General features: G+C 49.3%; 1 protein-coding gene across 1 annotated transcript in view; it reads right to left on the bottom strand.

Annotated features, from left to right (window-relative positions):
- Positions 1 to 13,360, bottom strand: part of LOC147683095 (disintegrin and metalloproteinase domain-containing protein 9-like) — a 2,555,772-nt gene extending 2,542,412 nt beyond the window's left edge. The window contains exon 1 of the mRNA XM_086942496.1: positions 13,156 to 13,360. Coding sequence (XP_086798622.1) covers positions 13,156 to 13,360 — 205 coding nt within the window. The remainder of the gene's footprint in view (positions 1 to 13,155) is intronic.
- Positions 13,361 to 23,138: the final 9,778 nt, after the last annotated feature.

The raw sequence follows: 23,138 nt of genomic DNA, 5'->3' as shown, positions 1-23,138 counted from the left end.
ACATGAAAAACACACATTTTTTTTTTTAAAGGAGTCATACAAAAACTCATCTTGTTTCAACATACTGCTGATACTTCACATAACACACAAAATATCAACTGTAACTAACCATCTTAAATTAAGGCAACTACATGGACATTATTTTTCAAAAGCAGAAATACAAATATATCACCCCCTTTGAGGCTCTGCTTTTCCAAGCAATGATTTCTCCATCTGTTTACACTCGCTCCTAACTCCCACCTTACTGACCTCAAGGTCAAAATCTGCCTCGCGTCCTCAGCCCTCTCTCTCTCCTCACCCTGAAGCTGTCAAAGACAAAAAGCCTTCCTAACTCTTTCTAACCTGCAATAATTAACCCTATTTAAAAACACATGTTATATATATATTACTTCTGTTAGGGGCTACAATTTATTTCTATTCTTAGATTATTAAAACAGTTACTGTGAATAATTCGCAGAACATAATAACAAAACATACTAGCTTTAGAACAAATGTGTGTTACTACCCTATGCAACAGTACTCAGATAATCAACCTTAAATGAATGAACGTCTCAGTAGGTCCAGCTAGAGTTAGAACCTTCAACCCTGATATTAAACAAAAACCTTTGCACCGAGCACATTGGCTCACTGAGCCATTAAAAGCAACCCCAAATGGGAACAACCTGCAAATTTGTATTATACCTAAATGTATGCATTTACTGAAGCCTAAGGCACTTTAAAGCTATTGTAAATGGCAAGAATGCTGTTTGAATAGTCTATTTTACCCAATTTTGACTTTGATATTTGGGGCACTTAAAAATAAATATCCTATAATTGTGTTACATATTAATCATCCTCAGAATGTTCTTTACAGATTGCAGAGATTGGACATTAGACATATCTCATGCAAATCCTTAGAAAAAATGAGTTTTTTTACGCCTGCGCCAAGTGAAATTCCATATGCTAATGTTTTCATTATGCAGTACAACACAACTTAAATTATAATGCTAGGAGGTCACAGTATGAGTATTAAGCTTTATAAATAGTAAAAAACTAATTTAGAAGCACTTATTTTTAATAATTCTTTTTCATAATTAATCATTATTTTTAATAAACCCAATCATATTTGATAATTCTAGATATAAAAGCAAGCTGCATCCCTTGCCTATCATTTTTAGACGCATTCATTTACAAGCCTAAGCACAGAAGCCTAACTTGAAACATGACAAATTGTTGCGCCACTTTTTTTTTGTTTAAAAAAGAACAATTATTTTAACATTAGAACCAAGAATATGCTTATAAAAATGCCTAAAGAGAGGAAACCCTTAATTGAAATGTCTTCCTGTAATACAAAATAATGAACCTTATGTTTGTAACCTTTTTAAAACACTATTCTGAAATGCAAAGTTTCACCCGTGTTTAACTGAGGGCGAAGTCCTGGCTAAGTAAACATTCCTGTCCATTCGTGGCCTACAAACACAACAGCTGTTTGCTCAGCGGCAATAAAAGCTCTTCTCAGTGTTTTGCAACATGAGCAGGTAGTCTTTTTCAAACTAAGACATATCAATGCGTGTTCTATAATATGCGTTTGAGTTCAGCAAAAATTTACTTCAGCTGAAGTGTTTGCCTGTTAATATCTAACATAATGTATGTAAATAAAAAATGCTATAAGTTTGTTTTTCTACAAAACACACAATTTCGTTTTTGAGGCCTTTTTTATTCCTAGTGAATGTGAATTTTAATTTTATTTAGTAAGCATTTACCAGTTTGTACATGTGCATAGTTGCTTATTCTATAAATTATATAGCAACATATAGCTATTTTAGCATATCACATGGTTCATTTCTGGATTTTTATTTAATTTCTACTTAATATTAATTTAACTAACATTTTGCTTAACAGACTGAAAACATCAAGAAAAACCACAAAAACACGTTGAGCTCATTTCAGACATAAACAGAAAGGGGTCAAACACTCAGGACACACAATACAGCGCGCGCTAGACATTTATTTAATAAATAGCGCCATTGCTATTTACTTACAGAAGTTGCACTAATGGGAAAACCACATAGACATTTAAACACACATTTAACCCACAGATCAATACTTAGGACTGAAACAAAAGACAGCCCACAGACTGTACTTAAACCAAACCATTTGTAAATAATAGTTGTAAGTCATATTTACAAGAATCGCTTCTCAATAGTGTTCCAAAAGACTGCAAATACAGCCCAACAGACTGCTGTATATCCAAGAAGACAAAATACACTCAATTCACTAGCTTTGGCTGGCAGAACACCAAAAATCGCCCTGCATAGCTTCATTAATAAAATTGCACAGAACAAAGGATCCTTGTATGTATTATGTCATATATTATTTCGCTGGGGATAAAAAATTACCAAGGAAGAAATATGTTTTTATACCTAAACCTATTTAGATATTCCCTCAGGGGAGCCGGCTAATTCAATTCATATCTCACTATGGTACCTTTCAAAAAAAGCAACACATTCTTCGATGTGAGCTTGAAAACAGGCATACCAAAAATATTGCAGAATATGCAAATATTATAATCAAAGTAGTGCTTAAGGTACTCTTCGTATGTGCACCGTTCAACAAAATCACATAGGAAAAATCTCCTCATTACCTGCCTACAAAAATTGCAATTTGCATATCAAATCCATACATATCCAAAGTTGGCCAACACAATCTCCTAAATTCCAAAGCTACAGTAAGCGTTACTAAACTACCTTACTCTTACCAATCAAAAGGTTGTCCAAATTCTAACTGCCAAGTTCTGAAAGACCTGTCTTTTTTAGAATACTTACGCCAAAAAGGTTCTCAGTCAGGAGTGACATCATGTGGAGGATCAAAATCAGGAAGATCAGAAATATACTGGGCTGTAGAGACAGAGAATCCCCAGAATCTCCGTGCACAGAGTACCTCCTTAGTAGAATCCTGTCCTGTCCTCCTCAGTAGATTTCAGTCTTCTGACAAGATCACTCTCTCAGATAGTCACTTTCCTGAGGAGGTCCACGTTATGCGGCAATTGAAGAAATCAAAACTCCTTCTCAGGGGTCTCACTAATACAAAGAAGAAGTTGGCACAGAAGCTGAAATATAAAAGAACATCTTTATTAAACTCTAATGAGTGAGACTACGTCACACAGAAGCCTTAGTAACTGAATGAGGCAGTCTAAAGAGTACAGAATACTGGGGCCTTATATATGTGAGGGTTACATACTCGGCATAAAAGCAAGGGTCAGTCCTAGCTCATGCAAGCATGCAAAATGCCTAATATGGACATGCAAGATCTGCCAAATATTAGCCAATAGGAAAACATTCAAAACAAGGCATCATGTAACCAGAACGTCCCCCTTGAGTCGTGTTTTTGCCCAACCCCATAAGTCAATCAATGACAGCACCTATAGGTCAATCAGTAATGGCAGGACATGTTTGTGTGGTTCAAAGGACAACTTGCAAAATAGTATAATGCGGGGAAAGAATACCGAAGGCCAACAGATAGTTGGGACAAGGATTAGTCAGTCTAAACAAGGATTTGTCAGTTTGGCTATTTGCTGGAATTTGCTTCACAACAAGGAAGGGGAGGTTATTTAACACGTGGCAGTGCAAATGGCAAAAACACTCGGTTTACCAAGCCGCCTGAGTGAGGGCAACACAAAATGGCGACGGAATACAAAATGGAGTTGAAACTGAATTACCTCAATGGAAATCCCAAGAAATGTAGAGGACAGTATTTTACAATCACAGGATTAGGTGGTAAAGAGACCCCAGCAGTACAAACTAACTTCCAATTAAGAATCGGACAAATACCAAAAAGAGAATATAGTGTACTAGTTGTGCCCTTTTCTGAATATATTATTGGAATTGACATTTTGAAAGGAATGACATTATGTTTGGATGAGGAGTACTACCACTTTGGAACAAAACGCTTTATCTCAGCTAATGCTGTGAGAGTAGGTCGCTTGAAAATTCCTCCTGTAAAGGTGCCTCAGGAGACTAAAGTGATTTCGATGAAACAATACAGAATTCCAGGTGGGAATGATGAGATCAGTGCTACTATTCAAGATTTATTGGAGGCCGGGGTTGTGGTTCCGATTACCTCTGCATGGAACAATCCTGTGTGGCCGGTTCGCAAAAGTGATTATTTATGAACCATGACAGTTGATTACCGCGAACTGAATAAACATACACCACCTTTGACTGTTGCCGTCCCTGACACTGTTACATTAATTGAGAGAATTCAGAAACATTCAGGGACTTGGTATGCGACTATCAATATTGCCCATGCTTTCTTCTCTATTCCTATAGCTCCCGAATGTCAAGAACAAATCAGTTTTTCATGTGGTGGCAGACAAATAACATTTCGAAGTCTGTCTCTAGACTATTTGCGTAGTCCAACGATATGTCACCGGCTGGTGGCAGAGCATTTAGATGAGGTACCGATAACTTCTGGAGTACAAATTTGTAATTACATTCAGTTATATCAAATTGTAGCTTACTTGCAAAGCAAAGGATGTGAGATTAAACCTGATAACTTGCAGGGTCCAGTGCAAAGTGTAAAATTCCTAGGTATTCAGTGGCACCAGGAAAATCGAGAGGTGGCCCCACAAATGAGACAGAAAATTAAAGAATTTGCAGTACCCCGATATAGGAAAGAAACTTGGAGATTTATTGGCTTGTTTGGATTTTGGAGAAAGCACATTCCCCATCCGAGTCAGATTTTGGGCCCTCTATACAAGGTTATCCGAAAGAAAAATGCATTTGAGTGGGGTGAGCCGCAGCAGACTGCATTTGAACTGGCGAAAGAGGCTATTCAGCATGCTTTGGATTTGTGGCCAGTGCGAGATGGTGATGTTGATTTGAATGTGACTGTACAGGGTCCATATGTGAATTGGAGTTTATGGCAAAAACAATGTAAGACAAAAGTACCCCTAGGATTTTGGACGAAGAAATTGCCTGATGCTGGCGAGCGTTATACACCTTTTGAGAAACAGTTACTCGCATGTTATTGGGCTTTGGTAGACAAGAGCAATACACTTTGGGACAAAATGTAATTTTGAGACCTGAGATTCCAATCATGCAATGGGTTATGAGCTCCCCTAAAACTCCTAGACTTGGACATGCACAGGAAGCTAGTGTGATCACGTGGAAGTGGTACATACAGGACAGGGCTCAAGTGGGTCCTAAGGGTACAGCAATGTTACATGAGCAGGTGGAGTATAACATACCTATAGTACAGGAATCTCCTGTCAAATGGGGTAAGCCATTTAGCGATCTCTCCGTGGAGGATAGAAAGCATGTGTGGTTTACGGATGGTTCAGACAGGTATGTTGGAGCAAATAGGCAATGGAAAGCAGTATCCTATAACCCTGTTACCCAGAAATTGTTGAGCACAACTGGTGAAGGAAAGAGCAGTCAGTTTGCAGAACTTTATGCTGTTTATCAGGCTTTGAAACAAGAATTACCGGGAGTTTGCAATATTTACACTGACTCCTGGTCGACTGCTAATGGATTGGCGACATGGTTTCCCACATGGCACGCACATAATTGGCTTATACATCGGAAAGAATTATGGGGAAAAATAATCGTGGAAAGAGGTGTGGGACATGCTTCCTCAAAGTACTGTATCCATGTTCCATGTAGATTCTCATGCTGTTATTGATTCTATGTCAGGACCGGAGGCTTCAGATTATGCTTTTCCTTCTTCGCTCTTTACTCAATGAACAAAACACAGCAGCCAGAAAAGTTCCAACATAAGCTCTAAATCCCAGAACAAGGATAAAGCTTAAAATACATCCGAGAAAAACACTTGGATTTTGCATAATAAACTACAAATCCCATCAGTCCATCAAGATAGTGCGCAGAGTAGTCCTTCGCCAATGTCCAAGACAGGTAGATAGGATGTCTCTCCTGTGACCACTTCCTCTTTCTTCACTGCTTCGTAGCCAGTTAAGTGGTTTTTCTCTTCTCTTGTAATATATAGCTATTTTGGGGCTATTTAGTATGACTACGGTAGTATTTGCTTGTTTGAGGGCTCCGTGAGGCTTTTATTGTCCTAAATACTGTGTTTTCTTTTCAAAGCCCTTTCTAGATCGCGGGAATGTTCTCCGTTCTTCACACGATCTCCCACAGTTTTTGCGGCGCAGTTTCGGCCGCTAAGGGGACCCAGAGCGTCTTGTTGGTCCCCAGCACGGTTCTCCTCACAAGGAGAGCTGCGCTGAGGAGATCGACCCGCGGGAGCCTTCCCCGCCGCCTCACCACAACGCCGATGGCCCCTGGGTCCGTACTTTGCCCCGCACTAAATGTGAACGCCCTGAGGGGTCCGTATAAGCGGTTTTCCCGCGTTTGCCGCCTGGGGGCGTTTTTCTGGCACGGCGAGCAGTTAGCTCGTAGCGGGAGATACCTGCACTTTTGAATTCCCTTTCCCGCTTTGAGGCAGCGCGCAGGGAGGCGGCAACGACCCGGTCCAACAGAGGGTTGGCGCGCTGAGGGGTTAGCTTCTGGTTTTTAACCGGTCCCAAAAGATTTGCGGGGTCTGCCTAAAATAGCGCGGTTCTGCCCTACAGCTATGGTCCAGTGCCCCAGCCCTATTGATACCGATGTAGCACCTAGAATGGATCAGGGAGAGTACTATGAGGAGGAGGAGACTCATCAGTACTTGAATGATGATGAGTTTTTCCTCGTAGTTGATAGTTCAATATACCGCTGCGTCACAGAAGTGGTAGGCCCCATGGAGGAGCGCTTGTCGGCCCGCATACTGCAAGAAAGCGAAAAGTTGGCGCAGGCCCAATTAGGGACTTCTGGGAACCCCTCTACCCCTGCAGGGGATACCCCCCCCCCCCCAGCCCCCAAAAAGGTTTGCAGGGAAGGGGATTCTGGCGCGGCACAGGGTGTGGACAGGGAAGCCTTTGAGCGTTCATGTGATGCTTTTTTAGCTAAGGTGACCACGCCCACCCCTGCGCCTCCGCCAACCCCGGGCCTTTCATGATCTGTGGGAACAGCACCCTCATCCCCTGGTGGGATGTCCCCAGTAGACACAGACGAAGATGGGTCGATGCATTCTTGACGCCCATCGGGCTCTGCCGCCGAGTTGCCTCAGGTCAGTTCGGGCATGCTGGATCCTGATGAAATAATGCATCCGCGGTCGGCTGCTTGGACCCCGGGGGACAAAGTGGCGAATTTCACAGCGGGATGCCTCCGCAACCCCCTGGAGAAGGAAGCAAGGAGCTGACTACGCGGGGAGTGTCCTAGGCCCACTTTGAAGGGAAAGGTGGCCCTTACACCTGAGCTGGACCAGAAAATGGCCACCTTCCTTGCGAAATTCGTTAAAGGCCCTCGTAGGGGCATTGACCGATCCTGGCGCTCCTGCCAGGATAAGTTGTTAGATGCGATAGGACCCATAACAAAAATCCTGGATATGGCGGAGGAGGCGAAGGAGAAAAGGTGCTGCCATCTCCCCCGACGTCCTGTCGAACAGGGCGCAGAGGGTGGTTGTCTTTCTAGGGAACGCCAATTGCGCCCTTTCGACTGAACATCCACGATCGCTTCTGATCAAATTAGACCCAAAGCTGGGGGACTTGGCCTTCTTGGAGGCGGGAGCAGTGGCCCAAGTGGGCCTCTTTGGGGACCCCTTTATAAAAGAGCTAGGGAAATTTGTCTCAACCTTTACGTTCCTAGACAGAGCCCAGTTGAGCATTAAGAATGTTCTTAAACAACGTTTCTCTCGAGGGGCCAGTCGCGGTGGGGGCCGCGTGACCGGCGGTGGCGGTAAGCAATTTATCAACAAGGGTCAAGGCTCCAGGCGAGGTCAATATAACACCTTGCCAAATTACATTAAAACTATCCCACCAGAGGCCAGCGCTTCAGAAGTCGAGGTGGATTCAAGAACCCCCCTGGAAACAACAATTCAAACGGTGAGTGTAATCTCGGCGGATCAAGTCCGCATGGGGGGGGAGGGGGCGACTAGCCTTATTTCCAGAGGCTTGGGCCGCGATTACGGCAGACACATGGGTCTTACACTGCGGTTTTCGCATAGAATTTTACGATCATCCCCACCAGGAGAAATCTCCACGCCATATTGTTTTTTCACTGGCCGACGCGCAGCTGGTCGACAAAGAGGTCTCGGACTTGCTTCGCAAGGGGGCCATTTGCCGATCAGCTCGCTATCCCGCTAGTTTTTTGAGCAATCTCTTTCTGGTAGAAAAACAGATGGGGGCAAACGTCTGGTGATCAACCTCAAAGAGTTCAACGGCTGGTTGATTTACCGTCATTTCAAGATGGAAGGTATCCATCTTCTTTGGGACGTTCTGCTCCCGAACGACTGGATGGTCTGTTTGGACCTCAAAGATGCGTACTTGGTGGTGCCTATCCACCCCCTGTATCGCCGGTTTCTCTGGAAGGGCCAGGTGTTCGAGTTTACCGCCCTACCATTCGAACTTTCCTCTGCGCCTTGGTGCTTCACCAAGCTACTCCATCCGGCGGTGGAGTTCTTGAGAGGCCAGGATATTCGGATGATCGTCTACTTAGACGACATTTTGTTGATGGCCCAATGTCCCAGGAAATTGGGACTTCAGCTTCAGCAATCGGTTTCCCTGCTTCAGGGGTTGGGGTTTCTTATCAACAGGGACAAGTCTATCCTCTCTCCATCCCAGACCATTGTGTTCCTGGGGTTTGCCATGGACTCGGCTCGGTCCACCTTAAGTCTTCCATCCCGGAAGGTGGGGAAGAATAGCCACATGTTACGTCAAACGGTCGCAAAGTCTCACACCTCCCTCCGCCAGATTGCCCGGGTGGTGGGGCTACTATCCTCATCCATCCAGGCAATCTCCCCAGGTCCTCTCCATTATCGAGCCCTTCAACATCTCAAGGCGCATTATCTCAGGAGGGGTCTGACATACGATCAGTTGGTTCTCCTTTCAGACGAGGTGAAGGAAGAAATGGCCTGGTGCCTCGCCCATATGGAGGCCTGGAATGGCCGAGCTATCTTCGGTCCGGTTCCAGACCTGGTGATAGAGTCCGACACCAGCAGGGCGGGTTGGGACACCCGTTGTGGGGATTTTTCCACAGGCAGGGCCTGGTCATCCGAGGGGCAAGAGTTGCACATAAACTGCTTGGAGCTGCTGGCGGGGTCCTTCACAGTGCGCTGCTGGACCAGGGATTCAGTTCGGTCCTGTGTTCTACTTCAAATAGACAATGTCTCAGCGGTTCGATACGTCAACCACCTGGGCGGTCCTCGGTCCAAAGCCCTAGTGGACTTGTAAAGGATTTTTGGGACTATTGTCTAGCTCACCATGTCTTTGTGACAGCAGAGTACTTACTGTGCCAAGCCAACCAGGTTGCGGATTGGCACTCCCAACATCTTCTGATACTTTCTTGGGATTCTCTAGTCCTACTCCCCGGGTTTCCACGTCTCCTCAACGCGGACGGGGATCCCCATCATCTGGTTACGCAGAGTTCTCTCCGCCTCTTTGCATGGCGGCTTTCAACCGACGTTGGTCGCTCCCATGCCCTTCGAGATCAGCTGAGGATTTTCTATCAAAGGCCTGGGCAGTCAGTACTGCAAAGTGGTATCGTTCCGCCTGGAATAAATGGACCCTTTGGAGTCTTCGACGGGGCCTGGATCCCCTGGTCTCAGGTGTCGTTCCAGTGTTGAATTTTTTGGCAGAATCAGCTTCCACCGGCCTAGCATATCGCACTATTAACGTGATGCGTTCTGCGATTTCGGCAGCTCACCATCCAGTGGAGGGAGCGCCAGTCGGAGAACATCCTTTCGTTTGCTGGCTCCTGAGGGGTATCCGTCTCTCCTTGCCTCCGGAAGCGCATTACTCGGCAGACCTTCACTTCCCTATTTCCACTCGTGGAGGATGCCTGGTGGGGGAGAGTGCGGAACTTTGCGCTGATTACAAGCGAATTCCTGACAAATTGATTTAAAAAAATAACTTGATGCTTTGTTTTTAACTGCTGCTGGTGATAAAACATTTTAGGAGCTGATTTCTAGCTCTTTCCTCTGCTGCTATATCTCCTGCATTCTGCACTTTTTCTTTACTGCAGACACCTGAGGCGGAAAGCCGGGTGACCTTAGGCTTCTTGACCTTTAGAGCCTATCCTTCCTCCTACTCACCTCTGTGTGTGTCGCGCTGCTCGACCCGCAGTCTCCCTACCCATTCAGCCGGCTACATCGAGGGGCTGAAGGGTATTCTGGGGACCTGCGGGCGCGCTGTTTTGTGGCGGCCATCTTGGGGGTAGGTTGGCTCGTGAGGCGGCAGTCTAGTGGTGCAGACGAGCGCCGCCCGCGACGCCTTAAAACTGTGCATTGTTTTAACTCGGGTCAGACTTTCACTTCCCTATTTCCACTCGTGGCGGATGCCTGGTGGGGGAGAGTGCGGAACTTTGCGCTGATTACGAGCGAATTCCTGACAAATTGATTTAAAAAAAATAACTTGATGCTTTGTTTTTTTTTTCAAAACCGTGTTTATTAAGAGTTCAATCAAGATTCAGGACAGCCCTCCACAGTCAGGAGGAGACTGTCAACAACACATACAGATAAAAGCATGGCAGTGAACTCAGAGTTTTATAGAAACAAAAAGGGGCACGCCCCAAGTCCCTCCCGACCCACCCATCCCCAACAGCATCCCCAAACACCCCCTCCAACTACCCACCCCTTATCCCACCCTAACCCAGTGCACGTGAACGCAAGTCAGCAACATGAGACGGAAATCAAAGTCAGAGTCGGCTAATAGCCTAGGGCCCGGGGTCCACATCAAGGGCCAGTACATCATCAATATCAGCTGAGGGATCGAGGTCCAGACCCCTGTAGTCTGCCCACCGCTTCCAGATCTTATAGTGTTTCCGGGGGGACCCCCTGGCCTCAAATACGGGTAATTCTAAACCCATTAGAAAGTCCAATCCTGCCTTCCACGCACTCAGGGGGGGGGGGGGGCACGTTCGCTCTTCCATGCTTGGGCCAGATCACGCTTGGCCACCACTAGTCCCAACAGCAGTAGGTGGCGTTTGTAAATGTTACCCCCAACATTTTCCAGAATATGAAGGAGACCCAGCCTAGGGGTACGGGGAACGTCCCACCCCAGTACTTCTGACAGGCAGTCCCACACTCCCGCCCAGAATCGGGTCAGCCTCTCACAGGACCATACAGTATGGAAAAGCGTCCCCCTCTCAGCACCACACCTCAGACATTCAGGGGCAGCTATGAGGCCCGCACGCCACAGCCGCTCCCTAGTATAATAGGCTCGATGGAGGTATTTGAATTGAATGAACCTAGGACGGACGGCTATAGCTGCGCCACGAGGGGATTCGAGGGCCTCCCGCCAGTCATCATCATCTAAGGGGCCAACATCATTCTCCCAGGAGGCCTTCAAAGTCGAGAGGGAGGGGGAGCAGTACACAACCAGGGAGCGGTATACCTGAGAGACTTTCTTGTCGCCCAGGTCGCCCATAAACAGTTGAGCCTCAATAGGACTAAAGTCGGGGAGCTGTTCCAACCCCACCAGGCTGGGGCCAAGGGCATGGCGGAACTGAAGATAGCGAAAGAATTGGGACCTGGACAAACTATACTCGGAGCTAAGGTCCTGGAAGGATTTAAGTGTGGTTCCATTGAGAACATTACCAAGGGACGAGATCCCGATCGCGTCCCAGCCGCCGAACCCGGACAAGGAGGCTAGCGCTGGTAGTAGACCATTATGCCACAGCGGCGTCTCGGCCGTCAGCCTGCCCCACCACCCCATACGGCGCAGAGCCTGCCGCCAGATCGCGAAGACCACCTGGGTGACCCTTGGCAAAGCCCTCCTCCGTCTGGCCGAGTACAGCAGAGTGTGAAGTGTGGCACCTCCCATCAAGGAGTGTTCCAGTGCATAGGCTGGATCGCTACGGTCCCCATACCACCACTCGTTGAGCACTAGAAGGTGGGAGGCCTGGTAATACGATAGCAGGTCCGCGGACGCCAAGCCGCCACAGTAGGTAGAGAGAAAGCAGGTACGCAGTGCCACCCTAGAAGCACCCCCGGCCCACAGAAATCTGCCCAGCACCGAGTTGACACCACGGAACCATTGCGGGTCTATTTTATACGGGTGATTCTGTAGTTGGTAGAGGAGCCGAGGCAGGGCCACCATTTTGAAGATAGCCGACCGGCCAAAGATATTAAGGGGCATACGCGTCCAGGTCTTAACGTCAACCTGGACCCTGTCCCACACCGGCTGGATGTTACGATCCCATGCCACGGCAGGCGAGGCCGAGAGGTAAACGCCCAGGTATTTCATGCCATCGACCGCCACCTGAAGGGACGCAGCCCACTGGCAACTCACCGAGGCTCCCCCCAGAATCCACAGGGTCGACTTGCGAGGGTTAAGAAAGAGCCCCGACGCCTGACCGAACTCCCGCATTATGTCAAGAACACGAGGCCCTGTATGGTGTAAATCGGTCATGAAGAAGAGCACGTCGTCCGCATATAGGGCGATGCGGTCCGAATGGCCCGACCCCCACACGAAGCCCCGATAGAGCGCGTCCTGGCGCACTCGGGCGGCCATAGGTTCCATGGCCAACGCGAAGAGGTACGGGGAGAGGGGGCACCCCTGACGAGTGCCCCTGGCCACGGGAAATCGCGCGGAAATCGCCCCAGAGACGCGCACCGAAGCGGTGATATCGGTATATAGCAGTTTCACATAGGAGACGAAAACCGGACCTAGGTTCAGTAGTGGCAGGAGGGCAAGGAGGTAGGTCCAGCTGACCGAGTCAAAGGCACTATCTATGTCAGCCAATAACAGCGCCGCCTGGTCCCCAGTCGTCCCGATCGCGTCAATCGCCGCCTGCGCCCGCCGGATGTTGTGTCGCGTCGCCCGGTGCGGCATGAATCCCGCCTGATCCGGGTGAACAAGGGCCGAAATGTAGGGAAGCAGGCGATTCGCAAGCGCCTTGGCCAGGAGTTTGGCTTCAAAATTAATAAGGGAGATGGGGCGGTAGGACTCGTGGCGCTCGGGGGGTCTGCCCGGCTTTTGAAATACCACGATCTCGGCGTGACGCCAGTCCGGGGGGAGGCTACCCCGCTCCCGAGCCAGTTCCAGCGCCCGCCTGTAATGCGGCCCAAGCTGCAGGTGGAATTTCCGGTAGAATTCACTGGGGAACCCACTGGGCCCAGGTGCTTTACCCGCATTGAGTTGACCCAGCGCGTCACCCAATTCCTCAGCTGTCAGGGGGAGATCCAGGGCATCGCGGACCTCATCAGGTACCGCTTGTGGGCGGACCGCCGCGAGGTAAGCCTCAATGCCATCGGGGGAGAGGCTCTCACGAGGGGCATACTGATGCTCATAGTAGCGCGCGAAGCTCGCTGCAAGGATCGAGGGGTCCGTCATCGCTACCCCCGCGCCGTCGACCAGCCCCGGTAGGGTGACCGGCTGAAAAGTCTGCTGACAACCGGTGGGTGATGCTTTGTTTTTAATGCTGCTGCTGATAAAATATTTTAGGAGCTGGTTTCTAGCTCTTTCCTCTGCTGCTATATCTCCTGCATTCTGCACTTTTTCTTTACTGCAGGCACCTGAGGCGGAAAGCCGGGTGACCTTAGGCTTCTTGACCTTTAGAGCCTATCCTTCCTCCTACTCACCTCTGTGTGTCTCCCTACCCATTCAGCCGGCTACATCGAGGTGCTGAAGTGTATTCTGGGGACCTGCGGGCGCGCTGTTTTGTGGCGGCCATCTTGGGGGTAGGTTGGCTCGTGAGGCGGCAGTCCAGTGGTGCAGACTAGCGCCGCCCGCGACGCCTTAAAACTTGGTGCCTAAGGAGCGCCAAAGGAAAGCCCGTCTGCGCCCGTCAGCGTCACGGAGGTGCCAGGGCGCGGGCCGGGCTAATCAGTCTGCTAGGATGTTAGTCTACTCAAGGGACATGCTGCTTTCCCTAAGGAGCCCCCATAGCACTTGTCGCAGGGTGTTCCCCAAACCCCCGCAAGGTTCTATTAGATGTACGACCTGTGGCTGGCTACCAGGGAAGGGACCTGTTTCTTCACTTTCTCCTCCCCATAACAGCAGACGCTGCCTGCTGCTCAACACCAGGTCCCTGGGAAAACACGCGGTGGATGTACACAATCTCTTGATGGACTCCAAGACTGACTGCCTATTCTTGACTGAAACATGGCTAGGGGAGGGTGCTGGACCGGATATTGCCACGGCCATCCCCCAGAGCCATGTCATCTTCCGTAAGGACAGAACGGGTGGGAAAGGAGGTGGTGTCGCCTTGGTCGTTGATAGGCGCATCACATGTTCCATTCTTCCCTCGGACAACATTCACGGCTGTGAGGTCCTTGCCTTTTCTCTTTCCTTTTCATCCCATCAATCCTGTACGGGACTCTTGGTTTACAGGCCCCGGGCCTCATGGGCACGTTCTTTGAAGACCTTTACTCAGTCATTTCTACACTTTGTCTCAGGTCCGAGCACTGTTTGCTCCTTGGTGACTTTAAAATCTACATAGACAATGCGTCCGACCCGGACTGTATCAAGCTCATAGATATCACCTCTTCCTTGGGGCTCATCCCTTATCTTCGGTCTTCTACCCACTGCAAGGGTCACACAAGTTGGACCAGGTATTTTCCACTGTCCCGGTAGTTCTGGCCTCTTTTGCCCCTGTTCTATGGACTGACCATTTTTTAGCGGATTTCGAGATCCCTTGTATTGAAAAGGCCATCCACAGTGGACAATGGCGTGAAGCACGCCCCTCCAGAGCTTTTCATAGGGTTTCTCCTGCCATGCTAATGCAGGCTCTAGACACCCACCCACCCATGCCCGCTCACGGGCATCCTGGAATCAGACATCGAGCTCTTACAGCTCTGGCTGACGCAACGGCTGGCCGTGCTAGCCCCCTCTCGACCTCACAGGACAGTCCCAGCTAAGGTCTCCGCCCCTTGGGTCTCGTCGGCCTTAGCCGAGAAGCGACGGCAATGCAAAAAAGCTGAAAAGAAGTGGCGTAAACACTATGACGCCAATTCAAAGGAAACTTATAGGGCCTTGGTCAGAGATTACCATGGTGATATTACTGCCGGCAAAAAGTCCTATCTGGCATGCAGGATCGAAGAGGCCTCTAGTTCCTGTAAGGAAATTTTTAGGAAAGTTAAGGATTTCATCTCTCCCCCCCTGGTGTACTCCCAGTACCATGTACTCAGAGTCCTGGATCACCGCAGTTTTCTTTGCAAGTAAGATCCAGACTATCCAGGCCTCTTTCGGAAAGGCGAGCCCGTCTACTATCAGCAATTGGCAACTTCCCTCTTTTTGCTCGGACTTTACTGGCCCCACCCTCTGTAATTTTCCACTGTTGTCCTTACAGGCTTCCTTGGACCTCCTTTCCAAACTGAAATCAGGTTCCCCTTTAGATCCCTGTCCGGCCAAATTTCTCGGGTCAATGGCCCCTAGCCTCAACCATCTCATTAACCCGATACTAAATCTCTCCCTCAGTACCGGTGAGGTTCCTCAACCTTGGAAACAGGCCCTGATTCTGCCACTTCTTAAGAAACCCAACCTGAACCCGGACACGCACGCCAACTACAGACCTATCTCCCTCTTGCCAGCGCTTGCACAGGTGGTTGAGAAGCATGTTCACGCCACCTTGTCCCATTTCCTTGAGATGAATGATATTCTCCATAAGTCGCAGTCCGGTTTTCGTTCCAATCTTAGCACAGAAACAGCATTGCTTGAGGTCACTGAGGCCACTAAAGAAACCTTGGACAGAGGAGGCAAGGCCATGCTAGTCATGCTTGACCTCTCAGCGGCCTTCGACACCGTCCCCCATGACCGTCTCCTTTTTAGACTCTGGGAGGTTGGTCTTAGGGGGACGGTGTTCCAATGGTTTAAGTCTTTCCTCTCGAACCGTCAGCAAACGGTCTGCCCCCCCCCCCCCCCTCTTCTGCCGAGATGCCGCCTTTGGAGGCCGGAGTTCCGCAGGGCTCAATTTTGAGCCCGTTGCTTTTTAACATCTATATGACCCCTCTGGCGGCATTGGCGGAAGGTTGTGGAGCCCAGATCGTGTCGTACGCGGACGATACACAACTCTTATTCGCGTGCGATAAGGGCTGCGACTTTGACGGGTCATCCATTCGGGATTGCCTTGGGGCAGTGTTTGACTGGTTCAGTCGTAACTGCCTCAAGTGCAACTCTGATAAATCCGAAGTACTTTTCTTCGGCTGCCCCGTGGTCCCTGGATGGAAGGAGTGGTGGCCTCCTGCCATGTTCCCCCCTACTACCGACTCAGGGGTTGCCAAAAATCTGGGCATCCAGATTGATAACAGCCTCTCTTTCAAAACCCAGGCGGCTGGTCTGGCTGGCAGGTGCTTTGCGATCTTGAAAATGTTAAGGAAGTTTCTGCCTCTTCTTTCTTTAGAACATAGAAGAATTACAGTTCAGGCCCTGATAGGCTCCCGCCTAGACTACTCTAATATACTGTATCTAGGCCTCCCGGACTTCCTGCTAGCGCGTCTTCAGGTAGTGCAAAATTCTGCTGCCCGGGCCATTTTTGGACTCTCGAGGATCTCTTCACTGGCTGCCCATTAAGAAGCGGATCAACTTTAAGGCCCTGACCATTGCCTTTAAAGCCCTTCACGGCATTGGTCCTTGCTATCTTCAGAAACGCATCAGTTTCTATCTTCCTTCCAGATCCTTGCAATCTGCTACCCAAGCTAGGGTTGTTAACCCGGTGATCCGACGGGCGCGCTGCAGTGGGTATTCTTTCAAACATCTTGCCCCCCGGCTATGGAACGCTCTCCCACTGACTCTCAGATCCAATTCCAACCTTCTGGTTTTCAGGAAGGATCTGAAGACTCTGCTATTCACGCAATGATATCCATCTTTTTTGTTCTCAGTTCCCCTCCCTTTCTGCTTTCCACTCTGGATAGGTGAAGGTCTTCAGCGCCGGGACACTCCTCGGAGTAGCCGTGCGCTATAGAAGCACCCAATAACATAACATAACATAACTCGGTTCTCTGGGATATCAATCTCATCTTGAATCTTTTTTTGTCATGGCAACCTAATAGGTATCTTTCTTTGAAGGAACTGTCAGCAAAGTTTTTGTGTCTAGTGTCCTGTCAGCGATTTCGTACCCAGCTTTTGTGGATGCTCCCAAATTGTGTGTGGTTCAATGCTCCCAAATTGTGTGTGGTTCAATGCCTGAAGGCATATGAGGAGTTGACTCTAGAACTTTGCCCTCCGGGCGAACGTCAATTGCGTATTGCTTTGCGAAAGCCACACAAAGCGTTCTCATCTCCCACCATTGCCAGGTGGGTGAGGTGGATCATGCAAGAAGCAGGTATCGATACAAAAGTGTTTGGTGCCCACTCGGCTAGAGGGGCCATGGCTTATAAGGCCTTCTCGTTGGGGGCCCGTTTGGAGGACTTGATGCGGGCTGCGGATTGGTCCTCAGATTCCACTTTCAAAAGATTTTATTTTAAACCTGTGGTGGACATTGCGCATTTGGTGGTGAGTAAGCTTTAAACTAGCATAATCTGAAGCCTTTGGTCCTGAAATAGAATCGAAATTTGACTAGCCTTGTAACGGTAAGTTTCAATTCTATTAAGGACATGGAGGCAAGAATTATCCCTCCCAGGCCACCTTCAGAAGCGATCCCACCTGTACTACAGTAAGTAGTCAGGTTTTCTTCTACTAATATGTTCATGAACTTTGAAATGGTAATGTCGGTTTTACTTGGAGCGTGTGAATGTATTCTTTTACACCGCTTACGCTGTTGTATATAGTTTTTTCTACTAGGAAATGATGGTTCGAAACAAGACCAGTAGGATCATGGCGTGACTCGCGCGAAAAAAAAAGGAAGTGGTCACAGGAGGGATGTCCTATCTACCTGTCATGGACATTGGCGAAGAACTACTCTGCACTATCTTGATGGACTGATGGGATTTGTAGTTTAATATGCAAAATCTGAGTGTTTTTCTTTGATGTATTTTAAGCTTTATCCTTGTTCTGAGATTTAGAGATTATGTTGGAGCTTTTCTGGCTGCTGTGTTTTGTTCATTGATTAAAGAGCGAAGAAGGAAAAGCATAATCCTCGCCTCCGTATCCTTAATAGAATTGAAACTTACCGTTACAAGGCTAGCCAAATTTCAATTCACTCGATAGGTGGTTTAACCTTATTGCAGATGACAATGCTAAGATCTCTGAGGCAGAGGTAGAAACGCAGAATTCTGACCTGGTTGGATTGGCGAAGTGGGCACATCACAAGTGTGGACACTTTGGAGAAAAGATTACCAACAGGTGGGCAGCAAATAGAGGAATACATCTTCCCCATGATATGATTAAAACAGTAATTGTACAGTGCCCAATTTGCCAGCATTCCTGACAACGAGAGGTACCACAGATAGTGAGAGGTCAGTTACATCGAGGTAAGTCACCATCACAGATCTGGCAGATAGACTACATAGGTCCCTTACCAACCTGTAGAGGCTGTCAATATGTATGTACAGTTGTAGACACATATCCAGGATATTTGGTTGCATCCCCTTATAAATGTGCTACTCAGGTAAATACAATGAAGACTTCAGATTTGATTACTCTTTATTTCGGAGAGCCTTTATAAATTCAATCGGACAATGCCACTCACTTCAAAGGGAGAATGGTACAAGAATATTGTGCTCGACACAATATTGAGTGGATTTTTCATATTCCTTATTACCCACAGGCTGCAGGGCTTATTGAGAGAATGAATGGCCTTTTAAAACATCAATTAAGAAAACTGTCTGATGGTTCATTGCATAACTGGAGAAACCATTTAGTTGATGCCCTACAAACGCTCAACCACGGTCCAAACATCGACAGCAGTGTTGACATTGACACCGTGAATAGTCGGCTGTCAGTGTATGATTATTGTGCCTCCTGCACAGTATTACCTGATCTTGATGAGCCTCAGATTTTCGCTGTTGCCACTTATAACGTCACCGACTTTGACTGCTTCAACTTTACATGTGACGAGGGGGCGCTAGAGGGCGCACTTGCAGAATGGCCGCACTGATGTGAGGCTCCTGCAGCCTTGAGAGCTAATCCGGTCATTTATCCTGCTTTACCATCGCCTATTCCCTTTTTGACCCCGGATCCTTGGAGGTGCTGCCACGATACGCACTTGGTCCAAGTTTCATGCAAATCGGAGACGCCTGGCCGGAGTTCTGCGTGGCTGAAGTTTCCCCCGAGCGATGTCCTGGAGAGGTCGTGCACTGTTGGTCGGCTCTTTGCATTACTCGAGCCCACGGCGCAACACGTGGTGAGAGGGCCCTGCTGCTCGGCCCTTGGAGAGGCTCCCTTGTGTGGCACCAAGCTGCGAGATTCGCTATCAGGTGGGGGATCCGGCGCTTTGCTCCTGCACAGGTGTGTACGGGGCTGTACTGAGGACTGTGCGGTGCGTGCAAGCTGAGGAGGAAGCTTTGCTTGCTGTGGGCCGGCGGCCGATGCAGGTGGCGGCCATCGCGCTGACGGGTGTGGCGGGGTTCTCCGACCTGCTCGTGCCCCCGTCTGCCACCATTCCTCCCCTGCCTGGAAGAGGTATTGCGGACATTGGGCGAGCGGTGCTCAAGTGAGGTACTGTACTGTGGGCACTCGTCGACTTTCTTGTTGCTGTGAGACATCAGTGGACCTAGGCGCCATTGGAGGCATCGGGAGCGTGTGCTAGGGGTGACGGCCATCGGCGGGACGCTGATTTCGCCGCAACCCCCATCGCTGGTGCTTTACTGGATTGGTGCAGAGGGTGTGCTGGTCCTTTATCCTGTGTCCTGATCGCCTCGCCTCCCCCATTGCCTATTGCTTGTACTGGAGTGCATGGGCTGGCAACTGGATAATACTGCTGCCGGCACTGCTGTGGCCTGCATGTTGTCTATGATTGCCTTGCTATCTACTCGCCTGCGGAGCTGTGTTGCTGTTGACATCGCACGGGGTTGCTGACCTGCTGTCGTGAGTGCTCCCCCGCCAATATCAGGGCTATATTTGCGATTGGTACTATGGTGTTGCGTTGTGGCCTGTGGGTCCCGTTTGAATGGTGCTAGAGCCTGGATGCTTCAACAGAATTTGGGGCGTATATGTACTGTGTGTACCAGCCGGGGTGCGGAGGGCTCTCCACTTGGCCTGCATTGCTGAGGGCTCTGAGGTTGCTCTGACCCTTTTTTATTGCCATTAGTGGGAGCGGCGACTGACTGCAGGTGTGGTACCATGGGGAAGCCGGACAACAAACAGCCTAAACTGACCTTTGATTCAATGGTGGCCAGGAGGGGTGCACGGCTTGCGCAGGAATCCGGGAGCTCTAGATCCCCCCCCCCCCCGCCTTTGCCAGATACTGCGCCGCAGCCTGTTGCCCCGGATTTTCAACAGATGATGCAAGAAATGCACCAGGGGTTTGCCACTATAGTGGACAAAGTGGATAAGCTGTCGTCACGGATGGATGCGGTGGTGCAAAAACTGGATGTGCATGAGGAGCGCATCACTGCGGCGGAGCAACGTATCTCGGATCACGATGATACTGCAGCCACACATACGACACAGTTGGCGAGAATGGATAATGTCCTACGGGTGATAGCTGCAAAGAATGAGGAGTTGGAGGCCAGGAGTCGGCGTAACAATATACGCGTGGTGGGTGTTCCGGAGACGACAAATGTGGGAAAGATGGAGACATATGTGGAGCGGCTCCTAATTGGCGCAATTGGTGCGGAGGCGTTCTCGGCGCAATTCATAGTGGAACGAGCGCACCGCTCCCTTGGACCGAGGCCTGCCACAGGTACCCCACCGCGCCCTATCATTGCGCGCCTCCTAAACTATTGGGACCGGGACGCGGCTCTCAAGGCGGCCCGTACTGCCCGTACGCTCTCTTATGACGGGGTCAACTTCACTATATACCCGGACTTCACTCCGATGGTGCAGGAGCAGCGGCGCAAATTTCTTGCGGTCAAGAAAAAACTTAGAGAGATGCAGGTGGACTATGCACTGCAATATCCCGCAAAACTGAGAGTGACGTATCAGGCAAAGCAGCATTTTTTTACGAATCCACAACAGGCAGAAGATTTTGCGAAGCGCCTCAGGCGGGAGCGTGCTGCGGACCGGTGGCGAGATGAGGATGGACAAGAGGGTCCCATTCAGCGGATGAAGATGCTTGATCCTGCCTGTTGTAAGGGTTGAGGCGGCAGTGCGCACTTTGGACTGGTGCTGTGGTGGCCGCTTCCGTTGCTATGTGTCTTGACCATGTGCTATTGGAACTTACTGTGAGGAATGCAGACTTGCACTACTTGGGTGTTGCTGAGGGTCGTTGGAGGAACGTTGGCTGATGATGGTAATATACTCCAGGCCCCCCCCCCCCCCAACGCCTGGGCCGTACACACGACTCACAAAGGGGATTATGGCGTAGTGTGAGGGGGTGGCCATGTGCACCTCTAGACTACAACCCGGAGGGAATACCCCACTGTTCTGGTTTCTTGTGCAAATGTTGTGTTGGGTGGGTGGTGGGATGGGTGGGGGGGGGGGGGGAGGTTGTGGTCCTGACAGGTTGGGGTTGGTCAGGTGGGAGGGGGGAGGTGGCGCTGCCTTTGCACTGTGTTGGCTACTTAGAACTGAGGGTTGGTGTACCGATGATTGCGCTTGTACATTTGATGTGACTACCTCTTTGGACCAGAGTCTTGGTTATCTTGGGTCAGTACTGGGCCTTTCCTGTTTGGCCGAGCCTAGGGGTGGGTCCTTGCCTTCTGCTCAATATTGGTGTTGTCATGAGGGAGGAGGGGGGCGCAATGGGGGTTGTACTGCTATGGATAATGCCAAAGCTCTTTGGATGCTTTAAAGTGAGGTTGCATTGTTACTGGTGCTGAACGCATGTCTGTTACACGTGAGTTATTGGTTGGGGCTGGGAGGGAGTTGGCAGGTTCTGGGGTTGGAAGAGAGCGGGGATGAATGTGGTGTGGATCTGGTATGGGTGGGTGTATTCACAAGTATTGAGGTTGATTGCTTCACGCTGAGGAGGCAAAGTTGTCAAGAGGATGCATATATCGCAGTGCTTATGGTCCATGGCGATGCCGGATAACACGCTAGATAGAGTATCGATATTGTCCTGGAATGTACATGGGCTTAATAATGCAAGGAAATGTAGAAATGTGTTACAGTATTTAGATAGGCATTCCATACAGATTGCTTTATTGCAAGAAACACATCTGCGTCAGGCGAATGATCCTACATTTGGGAGGGAGTGGGCTGCAGTTAGGAAATTTTCATCATATTCGTCCTATGCACGGGGAGCTGATGTACTGATTAAGAAAACACTTTCTTTCCGAGAGCTGGGAGCGCGGGTGGATTCGGATGGGAGATATGTGCTGTTGTGGGGGAGGCTTGGGTTGGATACTGTGCTATTTGTGAACTGTTACGCGCCGAATGTAGATTCACCTGATTTTTTTATTACACTCTGGGGTCATGTTATGGCTGTGGAGGCATTGCATATTGTTTGGGGTGGTAACTTCAATTTAGCGATGCGGGCAATGGTGGACAGATCGGATGGGAGTCCTCAATACAATGTGCAGGCTAGAGATGTGTTGCTGGGCATTGTGGAAGAGGCAGGACTTGTGGATAGCTGGAGGTATGCTCATCCGGGCGATAAGGAGGGTACACACTTCACAGCCCATGCCCGTACCTGGGCACGTTTGGATTATGTGTTTCTGTCACGGGGGCTTGTCGTGGGGATACATGGGGTGGAACACCTCCCCAGGACATACTCGGATCATTGCCCGGTTAAGGTTGTACTATCGGTACCAGGACTTCATAGACCCTGCCCACCCTGGAGGCTATTCCCCTCCGCCCTGTTGGATCCCATATTCAAGGCAGAGCTTGGGGAGGAAATTGAGGCGTTTTCCCCAGGAATAGGGGGTGGGTTGACAGTGTGGAAATGATATGGGAGGCGTTTAAGGTAACGATCCGGGGTGTCACAATCTCCAAGAGTTGTGGGGTGCTCAAGACTATTGTTCGTACCCTATCACGTTTGGAGGCTGATCTGAAGCTTCTAGAAAATGGAATGCGTACAAGCTCTGACCCAGAACTTAGACGTCAGTTTCGGGATAAACTGTCAGAGTATGAGGAAGAGGCAGCCAGGGAGGTGAAACACAGAGGGAAATACTGGACTGCGAGGAGGTACTGT

Source organism: Lissotriton vulgaris, chromosome 11 (genome assembly GCF_964263255.1).
Source record: "Lissotriton vulgaris chromosome 11, aLisVul1.2, whole genome shotgun sequence".
Lineage (NCBI taxonomy): Eukaryota > Metazoa > Chordata > Amphibia > Caudata > Salamandridae > Lissotriton > Lissotriton vulgaris.
This window is presented reverse-complemented; position numbering and strand designations above follow the sequence as displayed.